Raw genomic sequence first — 15,507 nt, forward strand, 5'->3', positions numbered from 1 at the left:
GAAAATGACCAAAAATCAAAAAAAGTATTTCACTCCGCACCAAATTCATTTCTATCATTATTTAAATAAATAAAATTCTTGCTGAAGAATCAAACTTTTCGGTTATCTAATTTATCCAGGTGAGATTTACTTTTCGCCAGTAGGTGGCGACAAACCTCATTTCGCCCTTTCATCTGTTTTTCTTTTGACCGTTCCGTAACTATAGTCATATTAATAATCTTCAACGCGTTTCTCCGTTCTGAAGGCTGAACAGGGAGCTACCTCTGGCCAAAGAGGAAAAAAAGCAGAAGTGAATTGCGAGCTGGTTCCGGGTTGGTTGTTCAGAGACACCTGTGGAAAGCCAGTGAGGTTAGTTCCTCTCAGCTGCTGAGGAGGAAGCAGATGGTGATAGTGATCACATCGCTCTCACTATCAGCATTTAAAGAAAAAAAAAATCAGTTAAATCTCAGGAAACACCACAAATACTGCTCTGAAAGTATCAAAACAATTTAAGGTGATATAACAATTTACTGGCGCGAGAGTGAGAGTTTTACAGGAGGAGGGCGGGGTCAGGGTCTGCCGGGCCGGGCCGGGGCGGGGCGGTGCTTTCGGTCGCCCATGCCCCCTCCTGCCCTCTCGGCTCGCTGCGGGGGGAAGAAGCGTGAACTTGAACGCTGCTGCTGCCTGCTGCTCTCCACCCGCTCAGCGCCAGTCCAGGCAGAGGCCAGCCAGCGAGTCCGGTCTCGTCTCATCAGCTCGGCGGAGCGTCGGTCAGTTTATCGGAGCCGGAGCAGCTGGACGGACGGGCGGGGAGGGGGGTTCTGCTTTTCAGGACCCAGAAAGGTGCCCGACGAGTCGACGCGATGTCCAGGCGCAAACTTGGGAGCCGACCGCAGCACCTGAGCGCCATTCAAGGTAAGCCAGGAGGGAGCACGCCGGAGTGGGGCTTTTCTCTCTTTCTTTCTGTCTTTGAAATACATCTTCGAAAAAACTAATTAATAGCTATCCACCTCGTGTTTTGTTGCTGTTCAAACTTACGCGCTTATTTGTGTCCAATTACTAATAAGCGATATTGAAAGGATAATTGATTCGCCGGGCCGTTTCCAAACATCCTGGAAGCGCTTTAGGTGTTTAATTTGTGATTGTTTGGAGCGTTGGAGTTTAAAGGGACGTGTGTGTGTGTGGGTGCGTGTGTGTGGGTGTGTGTGTGTGTTTGAAGAAGCGCTCGTTTTTAAGGTCCGCGTCGTTTGTCTTGCTGAGTGTCGGTGCCGCCGCAGCAGGAGGACGGACCGGTTTATGGGCTCTGCTGGGAGGTTACAGGTCCGAACAGTTTTCAGAAAGGCTCGTCTCCTTGAATAATAATAATAATAATAATAATAATGACGATATATAAAAAAACGGACACACACACCGGCTTCTCAAAGCGAGTCATCGTGACGTTTTTAATAATAATAAAAAAAAAATAGCCAACTGAAGAAAAAAACAACCAAAAGTGACTTTTTTCAAATTATTATTAGTTTTCTAAGCGCCGGGGGGAAATGAAGAAGGGGAGCTGAGAATAATTAGTTCTTTTTACAGTTCTCCACTGGAGACCAGTGGTGCGTGTCTGCTGTGACCACAGGCCCTGACTCAACCCTGTACGGGTGTGTGTGTGTGTGTGTGTGTGTGTGTGTGTGTGTGTGTGTGTGTGTGTGTGTGTGTGTGTGTGCGCGCGCGCGCGTGACTTCGCACGAGCCGCGCCTTGCAAGTCTGCACAAACAGCGCGGGCCCTGAAACAGGAAAGGTGACATTTTTGAGTAACAACTGCTGAGATCCGACTTCAGACTGTACTGTCTGTACCTGTCCTGTACGGACAGGCTGCCCGGCCTGGGCAGGTGGATTCAGGTGTGCCCATGACCGTGTTGAGCAACAGACTCCTGACCCCCCCCCCCCCCACCCCTCTCTCCTCCTCCTCCTCCTCCTCCTCCTCCTCTTCCTCCTCTCTCTCTGTCTACCTGAGCTGTGTGAGTTTACTCAAGCTCTTCAGGGGGTTTGGTTGAACCTTTGTCCACAAACTCTGCGCGGTTGTATTTAAAGCGGAGGACCACATTAGACTTGTCAACTTGTTACCCTCCTCCCCCAGTACTCAGTGTGAACGCAGACAAAAAAAAAAGAAAAAGACGTGGCTGCTCTCTTATCTCAGACACCTTCAGTCACTTTTTTTTCCTCTCTCTCTCTCTCTTTTATTGCAATCCACTTCCTGTTGAGAAACTCCCGCTGCATGTGGCTGGTAAGGCAACATTTTCTGTTGAGTGAAAGATGAACGCCTCGGTCGTGACCATCCACTTTCTTCTTTTCCTTCTTCTGCTGGTTCAGTCATTCCTCTACCAGAGGGCGAGTCATTTGTGCTCGGGTGGACCGTTGGGCTTTTTTGTGCTGCACCCAGCCGGAACGAGCACAGATCTGTAACTGGTTTTAAAGGAAGTGGTCAGCGTTGGCTGAGCAGATTGGCCTCGTTGAGCTTATAAGTGAAACTAGCACTTTCAATCAGCAGGCCTGTTTGTTTGTTCCATTGAGGTCAGGCTCTGCTCTGTCTGTAATTTGGAGGAGCGCAGCAAACGCAGCTGTGTGCAGGCGCTTACAAACCCAACTTCATTTGGAAGTTAATTGAGACGCCCGGCTTTGTAGTGGATGAGACTTCAAACGACGAAAGTGAAGTGTTTTATGTTTGCACGCTTCTAAGGGGAAAGAGTTACAGTCGACGGTCTTGAAAATGCACCGATCTCGACTTTTTGGGGCCAATTATCTTTGCCTCTGTCAGAGTCTCCACAGAGAGAGAAGTTCAAAACGTGTTTTATGTTACACGCTGTGTGTGGGTCGGCGCGTTTACAGGCCAAAAGTGATGGGGGGTTTGTGTTTTTTGATACGTTTTCTTTTGTGACCTGCAAATCAGAGCCAATCAGGAAACTCAGATGAGCTGGTTTTCATCAGCATGTTTCTGATGAAATTATAAAAGCGGGAGAACATCGTGTCAAAATGCAGATTATTGTCATTGTTTTGAGATTTGACAAACCAGAGTTGAAGGCTGACGTTCAGCATAGGAGTTTGTTTTCATTACATTCAAAAGTTTAAGCATCGTCAGTTAATGTTATGTCCTCTGCTTAAGAGAAGGATTCACATCCAAACGCAAACAGCGCACAGCTGCGAAGAGGAAGAAAAGTTACGCTTGGTATTCTTTCGTTTTTCATCGTGTGGGTTTCTTTAATCATTGAATCTCGGTATAAATCCAGCTGGTCTCCGAAAGCCTCAGAGGTTTGTTGGAGGAAACAGAGAGAGCCATATGGGGAGACTTCAAGCAGATTTAGGTTGTGGAACAAGATTCATAGTTCTGAAAATCTCACTGAACACCGTTCGACACATCAACTCAAAACCAAGACGTGGCCGTCGTCCACACATGCAGCCTGGAGGCTCTGGGTGACTCTGGAGGAGCTGCAGAGCTCCAGACATCTGGGAACACTGCCAGGAGGAAGAGTGGGTCCAGTCAAAGGACAGAAATCATGTGGAAGAAACCGCTCCGGGCAAATACGACAACATTTTGTGACCTGCATGCAAAGGCATGCGTGTCGGAGAAGAAGAAACCTCCCCTGGAGTGGAGTACGGTAGTGGCAGCACCATACTGTGGGGATATTTGTCCTATGGAGGGAAGCTGGTCAGAGCTGATGGGAATATGGATGGAGAGACTGCTTAAGACTGGAAATCTGATGTTTGAGTTTGAGTGGGTTTTTACTTTATTTTTTACAAAGTGAGCACAAATTTCATTCTTATGTGCAAAGCTGGTAAAGACATAACAGAGAGCACCTGCATATAAATACATGAAGCAATTTTCCTTTCACGTATCAATTGTTCAAGGCTGCCTTTGAGGTCTGAATACTTTTGCAGGCCTCTAGCGGTTCAAACTCAAATTCTTCTGCTCCTGATTTTTCTCCCCAGATGTCTGTGTTATAGAGGAAGCTGCCCACCCGCCAGGCGACCATCACCTTCCTCCTCCTCCTCTTCCACAGGCCCAAGCCTCAGAGGATGACCTCCTGACCTGTGGGCAGTGTGGCCAGGCCTTCCCCCTGGCCCACATCCTGGCCTTCATCCAGCACAAGCAGGGTGGCTGCGTCTCACGGAGCCCCGGCTCCGGGGCCACTCCCCGGTCGCCCGCCGGTCGAGCCGGACGCCAGCGGGCCGCCGGCGTCGAGCCGCAGCCCGGCTTCATCGAGCTCCGGAGAGGGGCTCACAGGGGCCGGTCCTGGGGGGACGAGTCCAGCCTGAGCGTGAAGGCGGACCTCAGCAAATCAGGTGAGGCCCCACAGCAAGGTGGCAGGTTGCTAACGACCGAGTCTGTTTTTTTTTTTGTTGTGTTTTTTTTCCAGTCATCCTTTTATTCAGTTAACAACTGCTCCTCCTCCTCCTCCCTCTCGAGCCCCGCTCATTAGCTAGCCGTTGCCATTAGCGCACCCGCGTGAGTTAGTGACACTCTGGCTAATTGCGTGGAAAGGATAGGCGTCAGGAACATTCAGAGGGCACCGAGGGTCCCCCAGGGCCCCGCGCCGAGCACCTGAGCTCCTTCCCATCTCCCTGGCTGTCGGCCTCTGAGCCGGAGCGGCCAGGTAAACATGTCTCTTCCTGCCCCTCATCCATGACGCTCCTCCTTGGCCAGCGGAGTGAGTCTAACGGCCCCGCTGGCCGCCATGACACCGTAATGGAGGACATTGCGTCAGCTCCTCAGCTGTCTCCCTCTGTTCAGCCCCAGGCTGAGCCACCTGAGCTCCTGGGAGCCTCCTCCTCCTCCTGCTTCTTCTTCCGCCTGTTTTCAAAAGAACGATCCCATCTTGTCTCTCTTCTTGTTCTGCCTCTGAACTGTGAAACTGTGAAACTGTGAAACGTCGGCCCCTGCTCTGGTTTTGTCCTCACTAAAGGCCGCTTTTCTACGCTTCTCCAGCGTCCTTTAGCGAAGACGAACTTGAGACTGGTGGGGTAGATCAGAAGTCCCTGAATCCTCGTTAAAATCCATCTGAAGAGTTTTGTGCGGTAATATGAAAACAAGGTACCCTTCACAAAAAGGCTTCCCTTATAGATTCATCTGTAAGCATTTTCAATATCATTAATAACTGTTTATTATTAGTAAACAGTTAGTAAGGGTGAGAAGGAGACTTTGCTAAAAAAAAATGTTTATGCTTATTGTTCTTCAAATGCAGTCTGAAATGTTTAGTATAATAACTCTAGATAAAATATTTAGATGAACAGATTTGGCAAAAAGATGCTAGATTTTGTTTACTTCTCTCTTAATTAATGCATAATAAACAGTAATGAATGATTTATAGAGAGATAAATTAATAACAATCCATGAACTACTTATTAGCTTTATGGTAAAGTGGCACCAATAAAGGTATAAGAGTTGATGGATTTTCTTGCATAGGTCAGAGGTATCAGGTTGCGAAATCAACGTTTGCATCTCGGTACCAGCTCCTATTTTTTTTTCTTTTTCTTTTTTTTTTTTTTTTTTAGAAAAGCTCGCCACACGTTGGCAGTTCCTTCCTTTGTGTCAACGCTCAAGAGGACGCGTGCACGCATGCAGCGTTTCCGTTTGTCCACACGTTCGCCTCGCTGCGAGTGCGTTTGCAGCAATGTGTTGCCCAGCAGGACAACGGCGAGGGAGCGGAGGGCGGTCAGGGAAAAAAAAAAAAAAACGGAGAAAGAGCATGTCAGGTTGTGCATAATGCAGGAGATAAGTTTGGATTAAATTTTTATCCATGTTGGTTCAGAGTTTGACATTTTATGTCCGTACCCGGAGCTACGGCGCCGGCTGTGCGGAGTGACCTCGTTGGAGAGGTTTGACTCCTGCGACGACTGCAAGTGGAAGAGCAAAGAGAGCCGACAAACGGCAGCTCTCTGTTCATTCAGAGCCTGATGGAGGAGAAAACGGGGGGATGGATTACTGAGCAGCCGCGTGCATCTGTCTCATTCCCTTTTATTTATTCTCCTTGTTTGTTTTTTTTTTCTTTTTGCGCTTTCCCATTTCTTCCCCCGCATCTTCAGCACACTTTCGCTTTGCCCTCTTTCAATCCCCCCTCCTTCTCCTCCTCTTCTTCATCTCTCTCTCTCTCTCTCTCTCTCTCTCTCTCTCTTTCTCTTTTTTCCTCTTTCCGCCGCCTCCCCAGGGAGAAGAGATTCTGCCTGCTGCTCGTTAGTGCTCCCAGCCAATCTGCATTTTTAATTAGTAGTTATTGCTTCTGCTTAATATTCAAGTGCTACCCTGGGCCAAATGGGAATCCTTACAAAAAGAGGAGGAGTGAGCGGAGGAAAGCGAAACCGGCCGGGTATTGTGTTTCTCTCCAGGACCCCAAGACAAAAGCCCCCCCCTACCCCACCACCACCCCCTCCTCTTCCTCACCCTCACCCTTAGGGAAAGATTTGGTGGGTCTTTTCGGGGGAGTCGAGGTTGGAGGATGGGTCTAGAGTACAATTCGAAGGGGTGACACATTTTCCTGGTGTCTTTTGCCCCCCTCCGCGCTACATTACAATCTTTTTTATCTCATTCTCTCTTTATCTCCCGAGCCCTGACCTACCTATCTCTCTGTTTATCTTCCCTCCTCTCGCTCTTCACCCTATTTTTTTCCCCCTCTCTCTCTCTTTCAGGAGTATCTCAACTTCTCCTGGCTTTCTCCTCAGGCTAGGTTAAAGGACACGAACACCGCAGCTCCTCTCATCTCCAGACAGAGGGAGGGCGACGAAGAGGAGGGGGGGGGGGAAGAAAACGAAACAGTTGCTCTCTTTTTCATCTTCAATCTCCTCCCCTCCTCCCTCCAATCCTCCAATAAAATACAGAAGGATTTGACTTGAGGAAACATGAAAGAGGCTTATACCAGAGTCTGCTTTGAACCTCTCCAAAGAAAGTGTGTAAAAAAAAAAAAACTGTTTTCCCTTCAATTTGGGGATCTTCTCGCCAGTTCTGATTTATGCAGAAAGGCCTCATTTGTCAAGCAGGCTGAGTCAGAGCCCGATTTGCATAAAGTGTTCGTTTTCTGCATTCTGCTAATTAGCAATTTGCAGCTTAATTGGCGCGCATCTCTCAGTTAGCAGACAAAGCTGTATAAAAATATCTCCAGATGTACTTTGTTTCACTTCTCCTTCCCGCGTCCAGGAGAGGTTCTTCATCGCCAGGGTCTTTGCCCCGCTCTCCTCGATTAGGCTTCAGCATCGTCCTCGTTCTCGTGCACAGCGTTCATCAATTAAAAATGGCTAAGATAAATATTTCAATGTGCCTAGAAGTGGTTGTATTGTAGCGATAAAACCACCAAAGTAATTCTCAACTCTTCCGTCTCACTGTAGGTTGAGTTTCACATATGAGCAGTTTGTTGCATTTGCATGACATTTTTAATATTTTTGTTTTTGCAACCTCTCTGAATCCTCCTCTCGGCCAGATGGGGGCGATTTTTCTTGATGTCAAAGAATAAAATTAGCAACAAAAAAAACAAACATTTTTGATCATGTGGCATTTAATACTTTATTAAAAATGACAGAATTTTGAACGTTTTAATACTTTTGATGCTGAAATAATAACGAGCCACAGTCTTTCCATGCACAACCATCCCACCCTGGAGAATTTCAGATAAAATAAAAACAATAGAAAATGGAGAATTAATCAAATTTTTAGAATCAAGAAATTATTTAAAAAGAACCCGACATGAAGTAGGTTAAAGATCTTAAAAAGCAGCGCATCATGCCCAAGGCTAAGGAAATAAATAGACCGTGTTTTAGTTCAGGTGATTTCTAAGATTTTGTGACGCCATTGATCCCCACAGATGGTTATTATTCATAAATGGAGAAAACATGCCAGAGTGGTGAATCTTCCCTGGAACGGCTCTTCCACTGAAATTACTCCAAGAGCTCAGACTTTGAGTCAATATTAAATGACATAGTAGGTAAAGTTTCAAGCTGAAATCACTGAGGAAAAATGATGCCCAAGACTTATAGGAAATTGTTCTGTGGGCTGACGAGACAAAACTGAGACATCGTGTACCAATAGATGTGGTTTGAAACTAAAACAGCTTTTCAGAAAAACTGTGTTACTCACACTGAAACATCGGGTCGGGTTGCTCTGATTGTTCAGGTGCTGAATGATTTGCCTGGTTGAAACCCTGAATTCGGTTCATGAGGACAGTGATGAAAACCTGCAGGTCCGCCTCTGAATGACTGAGATAACGAATGTTTGTGGAGGCCTAGTTAAAGTCCGGTTGAAACGCTGTGGCACGACCAGGACAGGACGTTAAGACTCAAAATGAGCTTATTATTTACTCTGCCTGATATGAAATCTCTAAAGGGTGTACATACGTTTTTACAATGAGATTTGCTATCCACAGTGACCCTTAACCTTTCATATTATGGATGTTCTGTGGTTTTTGTTTGTTTTAAGGTAGTTTCTGTGTCAAATTTTATAATATTAAGACAGATGCTTTATTTGGGTCAAACATTTTTTCATTCAGTTCTGAATGTGTCATAATGTTTGTTCATGAACAACACTGCTTGCATTGTTTTTGTAGACCGAATTAGGCTGAAGGGAAACAAACCGTTTATGAAAACGAAACATGAAGCTTGTCTGTATTGTTTCTAAGAGAGTTCACTCTCTTAGAAATGAACTGCTCAGTTTACAGCGCCGTAAAGTTGCTCCCAAGTGGACATTAATCTTTCATTTTTTTTCCCAGGTGGAACTCAAATGTTTCATTCAACATTTCACTGTATCGTCCATCCACTGATTCGGGGTTTCTCTCTCCTTGCAGGATGTGAAGAGCCCGCCTTTTTCACTTGCTTTCAGTGTGACGGTGTGTTTTGCTCGGCCTGGGCGCTCCTCCAACACGCCCAGCACACGCACTCCTTCAGCATCTACCAGGAGGACGAGGACGATGACGCCTACACGGGAGGAAGAGAGGGTCTGAAAGAGAACAAGCCCGCAGCAGCCGTTCTGGACCCACGCCACCTGAGCCAGGCTCTGGCCTCCGCCTTCCAGCCTGCCCCCCAGCGGCGCTCGCGTCAGAACCAAGCCGCCTCGACGGGCCTCCAGGCCATGAACTTCTCCGTGCGACTCCGGGAACTCGCTGAGGTGAACAACACAGGCCTCAGCTCCCCCATGGCGCCTGTGTTGTCTCCGTCCTCGTCTCCGCCGGCAGCGTCGACGTTCCCTCAGTCTGGCGCCCTCCAGGCTGATTTTCACTGCGAGCTGTGCGACCAGAACTTCCACTCGCTGCGCGCGCTGTCTGCCCACCGCCGGACTCACGCCTGCGAGAGGCCCTATCACTGTGGGGTGTGTGGGCAGGCCTTCGCTCAGAGCGGGCAGCTCGCTCGCCACATCAGGAGCCACCACCGGGAGGCTGCAGGCGGAGGAAGTGGGTGCGAGTCGGTAGAGGGGGTTCTGATGGAGGAGGATATTGGGAGGCAGGGGGCCCGGGGAAGGCTTCAGGGGCCAGGGATGATGGGAAAAGAGCTGGATGTGACCCTCCCGAAGCACCCGACCGTAGCGTCAGGCCTGATGCTGTTGAACTCTCATCTCAGACCACCGGACAGGGAGCTACTGAGGCTATACCCGAACCACAGAGCCGGAAGTGAGGAGGCGGCCGAGGGGCAGGGCGAGCCGCAGCCTGCGTCGCCCTGCGCCAGCCCCTCCGAAGGCTCCCTAGAGAGCGGAGAGACGGGAGGAAGCGGGGAGAGCGGCATTGCCAGTGGCAACTGCACGCCCAAACGCCCGGAAATGGGCGAGAGAGCGCGGGGGGTTGGAGAGTGGGAGAACGAACAAGGCGAACTCGTCGAGAGGGAGAAGGAGTGGGCTTCCGGCATGCAAGAGTGGCAGAGAGACTTTGAGCGGCGAAGCGCTGCAGGAGGCGCCATCGCCGGGGCGAATGCCAGCTCCACTCCAGGTTCCACTGGGAAGAAGAAGAAGGATGAGGCCTGCGAGTTCTGCGGTAAGCAGTTCAGAAATAGCAGCAACCTGACTGTGCACCGCCGAAGCCACACGGGTGAGCGGCCGTACCGCTGCGGCCTCTGCAACTATGCCTGCGCCCAGAGCTCCAAGCTGACTCGCCACATGAAGACCCACGGTGCCCAGGGAGCCAAGGCCTCCTTCCTATGCCAGCTGTGCGCCGTGCCCTTCACCGTGTACGCCACCCTGGAGAAACACCTGAAGAAAGTCCACGGCTTGAGCCACGCCAATGTCGGGGCGTACGCGCAGGCCAGCGCCGCAGATACCTTGGCCGCTTTGAGAGCTGGAGAGGAAGCGGTCGGCGGGGCGGTGAAGATGGAGGAGGACGAGGCGGGTCTGGAGAGCAAGGCTCAGGGATACGCAGACAGAGACATGGAGGTGGAAGAAGGTAGAGGGAGTCCCGCAGCTGTGGAGGATCTCCCACATGAAAGCATTGCTGAGGCAGGCCTAGCTTTGGCTTCTGCTCACTGAATCAGGTTAAAGTCGCAAAGACGCCGCACGACTGTCAGCAGCAGGTCACGACAGCTTCCGAGGCCCGCTGCAGCCAGCACTTGTTCATAATCGACTGCGAAGCTGCTGGCTGAAACTAAGTGCCTACAGTTCTTCAGACCACAGAGAAAAACAAGTCCGTGACATTCAGCAGGGAGATTACCATACCTCGTGAACAGGAAGTGCACTGCCGCAGTCCACACCAACACAGGAAACTGATCACCATGCTGCAGCGCAAAATGCAAGAGAACTAGAGCGTTTCACGTCTGTAGCGACCCACTGGACAGATGGAGACGCACCAACCCAATCAGAAGAGATTATACTGTGCAAAGAATTTAAAAAAGCAATATAATGCTATTGAGCACTGATGAGTGTAGAGGTCAGACCGCGCTGTTCTCTGTGGAGAAGACCTTTTAAAGACTTTGGAGCCGCCGCAGGGCTAAAACGAATCCAAACACTGACTGCCTGTAGCCTGTCACACACTTTTTAAAGGCGCTTGCTTGTCACAACACTTGTCACTTCATGTTTACAAGTCCCATGGGGCCGAGCGAGGCTGTGCTCCTGACTTTGTGAATAGATGCTGCAGTGGATGTAAAAAAAAAAAGAGAAAAAAAAGTTTACACACCCTTGTCGAAACGCCACGTTTCTGTGACCTAGAAACGATAAGACCGTGACGAATCATGTCAAACACAAACGATTCAGCTGAGAACTGCAAAAACTAAAAAAGGCCCAATAGCCTGTTTGCAAAAGTTTGTGCACCCCTAGTTAAAAGTTTGAAGCACTTTTTGATTCAGTTTCAACATTCAGTCTGAATTATTTGACATCTCATTTCCACAGCTCTGAACGCCCCTCAGATTACTTTAACTCTGAACTTTGACTAGGCCGTTTCTCGAGGTTTCTGTTCTTCTGGTGGAATCGTTTGACTCGTGAATGATAAAACCCATCTCCACCTCCATAGAAGAAGAGTAACCCCAGAGACATGATGGTGCCACCATCATGTCTCTCCATGGTGACGCTGTTGTTTTGGTGTCAAATCTACATTTTGGAATCGGGACCCAAATGTTTCATTGTGGTCCCATCACACTTTCTCACACACAGATTTGGGTCAGAACTGGATGTTTGGAGAAAAAAACAGGTCTTTCGTTCCAGACACGAGGTGAAAACAGGAGGTTATTGTCCCAGTCAGGTCAGAGGTTTCTGGTGTTGCTGGCAGCATCTGGACCAGATTCAGTGAAGGCCTCCTTCTCTATCAGACTTATTTACAGTCAAAATAATTACCCTAACCATCTTTTATTGATTTATTTTTACCAATTGTCGCGACTAGTTTTGGATGGATTCCAGCTTGTTTTTGTGCCCTTCTCCTGACTGATGCATTCGTAGAATCAGATCTTTCGTAACATTTCTGCAAACTGCGACTTCAGCTGAAGGTGTCATGAAACTCCTGCTTGACCAGCTGAGCTTCATTTACAGCTGATCTCTATAATTAGTGTCAGGTGTGACTGAATAAAAAGGTGCTTCATGCTAATGCATACAGTTTATCTCAGTTGTATATTTGCTGGCAAGAAAATAATCATTCTTAGAATCTTAAACTTGGTACTTCACCAGGATGTGTGGACTTTTTTTTTTTTATTTCCACTGCACATGGAACCTTTTTTTTTTGTCTTTGCTTTTCTAATTTTTATAAATGTGAATACAGAGACTTTAAAGTCTCACCTGCTGATGTTTTGTAAGATTAGTTTCTATGCATAAAAAAAAAAAGCCAGCGATTTTTACATACATATGAAACGGGTGTGTATCATTTCCCCCTCTGTACTGTTGTGATGGTAATTTCTCTCTTCTATCGTTTACGTTGGTGAGAGTGCCGGGCGGCCGCCTGAAGCCCGTGCATGTTTCGTGGCCGTTTGCGTGATTTCTGTTGTCCGACTTCGAATTCTTCCTAATTTATGGCTGCTGCATGCTGGCGGGTCGTTTGTTTCGCTGCCGGGGAACGTGAGCCCGCCGAGTGAGCACTTAGCGGGGTGAGGGTTTGGAAATTACCATCAACCTTCATAATCAACATGTTGAGCTTGTGTTTATTATTTGTGACCACTTTTAAATCCATGTTGATATAAAAATCATAAAAAAATCTGCTTTTTTTGACATTAAAACCTCAATGAATTTGTCTACTTTTTTTCGTCAATCTCTTGACCTCTGAGTACGTTCAGGTCATTAAAAATGTTTGTGCATTTTGTTTGAATGATCGCAGTGTAACTGTTCAGGGATGATGATGTATATATTTTCTTGCTGTTCTTGTTGTGGATTCCTGCTCCTGTTACATGTTACTCACTTTCTTCCAGCATGGCTGACTCCTTTCTTTTTATGCCCAAAAGTGACTGTCTGTGCAAAATTAAGGATGTAATTTTGTTATTACCTTCATGACTAAACCTCAATAAAGAATTGAGGTTAAATGTATTCTCTTGTTGGGTGTCTCATTTATTTATTTTTCCACACTTTTTGTAGTCATTTGTTGAACCGCTGCTGCTTAAGCTTTGCACAGTTTGTCACATCCGCAGACTTTAGTATTTTAAGTGAATAATTGTAATAACTAGAAGTAAAACAAGTACCAAGAATTAAAAATGTCACAAGTGTGACGCGTTAGTAATCAGCCATATGTTCTTTTGACAGCATCTGAACCATCAATTTACTCTCTCAGTTGAGTTTGGGTGAAGGCTTTGACTAGGACGTTCAAGCACATGAAGATATTGCGATCTAAACCTTTTCTTTTATGTTCTGATCCTCCGTCCCAGTCTCAAATCTTTAGCAGGATTTCTTCAAACATTGTCTCCTTCCATCTTTTTATACTCTTAACAAGCTTCTGTGTCCTCGATGAAGGAAAGCATCTCCACAGCCTGACACTGCCACTACCATGTTTCACTCATCATACTAATGGGCAGACGTGACCATCCTCAACGTATGTTTTGCATACAAACCCAGACACTGCATTTAACTTTAAAGTTCTCCACATCTTTTTCTCTTTCTGCTGGGTCTTCATGAAATTGTTTAACGCTCCCTAACAAATCTCAAGAGGCCTTCACAGATTAATACAGGGATTAAGTGACATACAGGTCAGGTGGACTTTACTAATGAAATGACTGCACTGGATTTTATTTTGAGGTATCATAGTAACAGGGGCTAAATATCAATTCAGATAAGCGCTTTCAAAATTTTATTTGAAAAAAAAAATGCTTAAAACCTTGTTTTATTTTCCTTCCAGCTCACGTTTTTTTTTCTGTCCCATTAAAAACACAAAAGTTTGTTTCTGGAAAGTGACTAAAATGTTGATGACGACTTCTGGAAGTCTGCCGGATCGGTTTCCTCGTCGGGATGCCGTGTGAGGAGGGGGTCTTCCTCAGAGGACCGCGCTCAGCGCTGACTTTTTCATTTTTAATGCAGACGCTTGGATCAGGGACCCTCAGTCCTTGTTTACATCCTTCTGATGTTGCGGGGCTTCATCTCCGAACATCGTACCGCAGCTCGGCTGCGGGGGGAACAGGCTGGCACCGTGTCCCGGACCACCGCTGCTGCTCCTGGTGCATTTTGTAGTTCAAGCTGCGATGGGACAGGAGTGACGGGGATTTCTCAGGATGCGTGACTGTAGCGGGGTGGGGAGGGGAGGGGGTGTATCAAGGGGTTGGGATAATTGCTGACTCCATTCTAAGGGGCACAAAAAAAAAAAAAAAAAAACACTCCACAACAGCCTTCCTAAATAAAAATGAAGTTGTGTGATCCCACTATAGCTCATTAACAGCAGGTCCGCTAATGAGCTTTCAACAGGGTGGGAGTGGAGGGGAGAAAGGGAGGGGGCATGTAGGGGTAAGAGTAAGGGGTGGTGGTGGGGTTATTGCGCCAGATGCACACACGCCCACTCCCACCAATTACCACTGTATGATTGAGAAGAAGGAGGAAGTGGGGACAGCAGACCCCCTCATGCCCCTCATGCTTCTGTCCGCAGAGACGCAAAAAGAGAAAGAAAAAACAACAACAACAGAGCGACGCGGCGGACCGGTAACATCTCCAATCAGCGCAGCGCGCTGGGCGCCACGGTTAGCGCCATAATGGACCCAATTATGTAAGGTAAGGTGATATACGGGGCAGAACGCGGCACGCCGGGGCCTGCAGCAAGCTGATATCTTCTTCCCTGCCCTTTGTCTCCTTCCTGCCGTCCACACCTACCCGAGCCGCTCCTCGGACCCGCACAGGTCAGGGTGTGTGGGCGTCGGACGCGGCCAATGGCGGCCGCGAGTTCAGGACCGGTCAGCCAATGGGAGCGCGCGGAGTTGTTTCTGACCGGCGGCTGCGCTTACAGGTGGCGGCGGGGTGGACTTTGACATCCTGTGCGTGTGAGGACTGACGCTGCGGGCCACGCGCTCAGGTGGAGGACGCAATCAGAATGAGCAGCTCACACATTAACAGGTCTACAATGGAGGCGTCACGAGGCTGACCTTTCAGAGCCAAGCTCTCACTGAGTGAGCTCAGCCGCTTTCACAGTGATCTGGAAGGTCGTGCTGAGTTAGAAAAGCGTCTCAGCATCTGGTTTTAATGGTATTCCCTCATCAAGAACCTTTCGATTCTTTCAAATCCTTGGCAACTGTTCGGCTGAGCAAAACGCCCGGGTGGACCTAGCCCCGCCTTCCAGGACGCAACACCTCCTCAGAGCTGCAGCTTCCAAGTTTCTGAGCACTCAGGTCACCTGATCACCCTGATCACCCTGATCTCCAGCTGCTGCCAGGTGAGGACAGAGTTTCCTGCATGGCGTCAGATTGTTGTGAAACCCTCAGCGGTAACACCTTCAGGCCTGCTGCAGCTACTTGAGAGATTTGCCCGGTTACTGACCCGTCTGTCTCTTCCCTTCTGTCCAGTTGCCCTTCCTGTCCCAGATCCATGACCTACTCCACTGGATTTGGACCTGCTGGCTCTGACCGCCTTTCTGTCTGACCCTGAGATCTGGAACCGCCTGACCCGGATTTGGAGTCCCTGGCTCTGGCCTCTCTGACTGAGGGAAA

The 15,507-nt window shown here is 48.2% G+C and overlaps 1 protein-coding gene across 1 annotated transcript; it reads left to right on the forward strand.

Annotated features, from left to right (window-relative positions):
* The first annotated feature begins 635 nt into the window (after positions 1–635).
* On the forward strand, positions 636–12,916 carry znf296 (zinc finger protein 296). Its single transcript, XM_055045597.1, has 3 exons — positions 636–894; positions 3,949–4,302; positions 8,784–12,916. The coding sequence occupies exons 1-3, from the start codon at positions 843–845 to the stop codon at positions 10,445–10,447; spliced, it is 2,070 nt and encodes a 689-aa protein (XP_054901572.1). The 5' UTR covers positions 636–842; the 3' UTR covers positions 10,448–12,916.
* Positions 12,917–15,507: the final 2,591 nt, after the last annotated feature.

Source organism: Poeciliopsis prolifica, unplaced genomic scaffold (assembly GCF_027474105.1).
Source record: "Poeciliopsis prolifica strain line A6 unplaced genomic scaffold, Auburn_PproV2 SCAFFOLD022, whole genome shotgun sequence".
NCBI lineage: Eukaryota > Metazoa > Chordata > Actinopteri > Cyprinodontiformes > Poeciliidae > Poeciliopsis > Poeciliopsis prolifica.

Excerpts from the sequence above, each read along its gene's own strand:
- znf296 (XM_055045597.1), top strand. The coding sequence starts at position 843 with ATGTCCAGGCGCAAACTTGGGAGCCGACCGCAGCACCTGAGCGCCATT. Across the intron at positions 895-3,948 it reads GCACCTGAGCGCCATTCAAG|ATGTCTGTGTTATAGAGGAA; the intron begins GTAAGCCAGGAG and ends TTTTCTCCCCAG. Across the intron at positions 4,303-8,783 it reads GGCGGACCTCAGCAAATCAG|GATGTGAAGAGCCCGCCTTT; the intron begins GTGAGGCCCCAC and ends CTCTCCTTGCAG.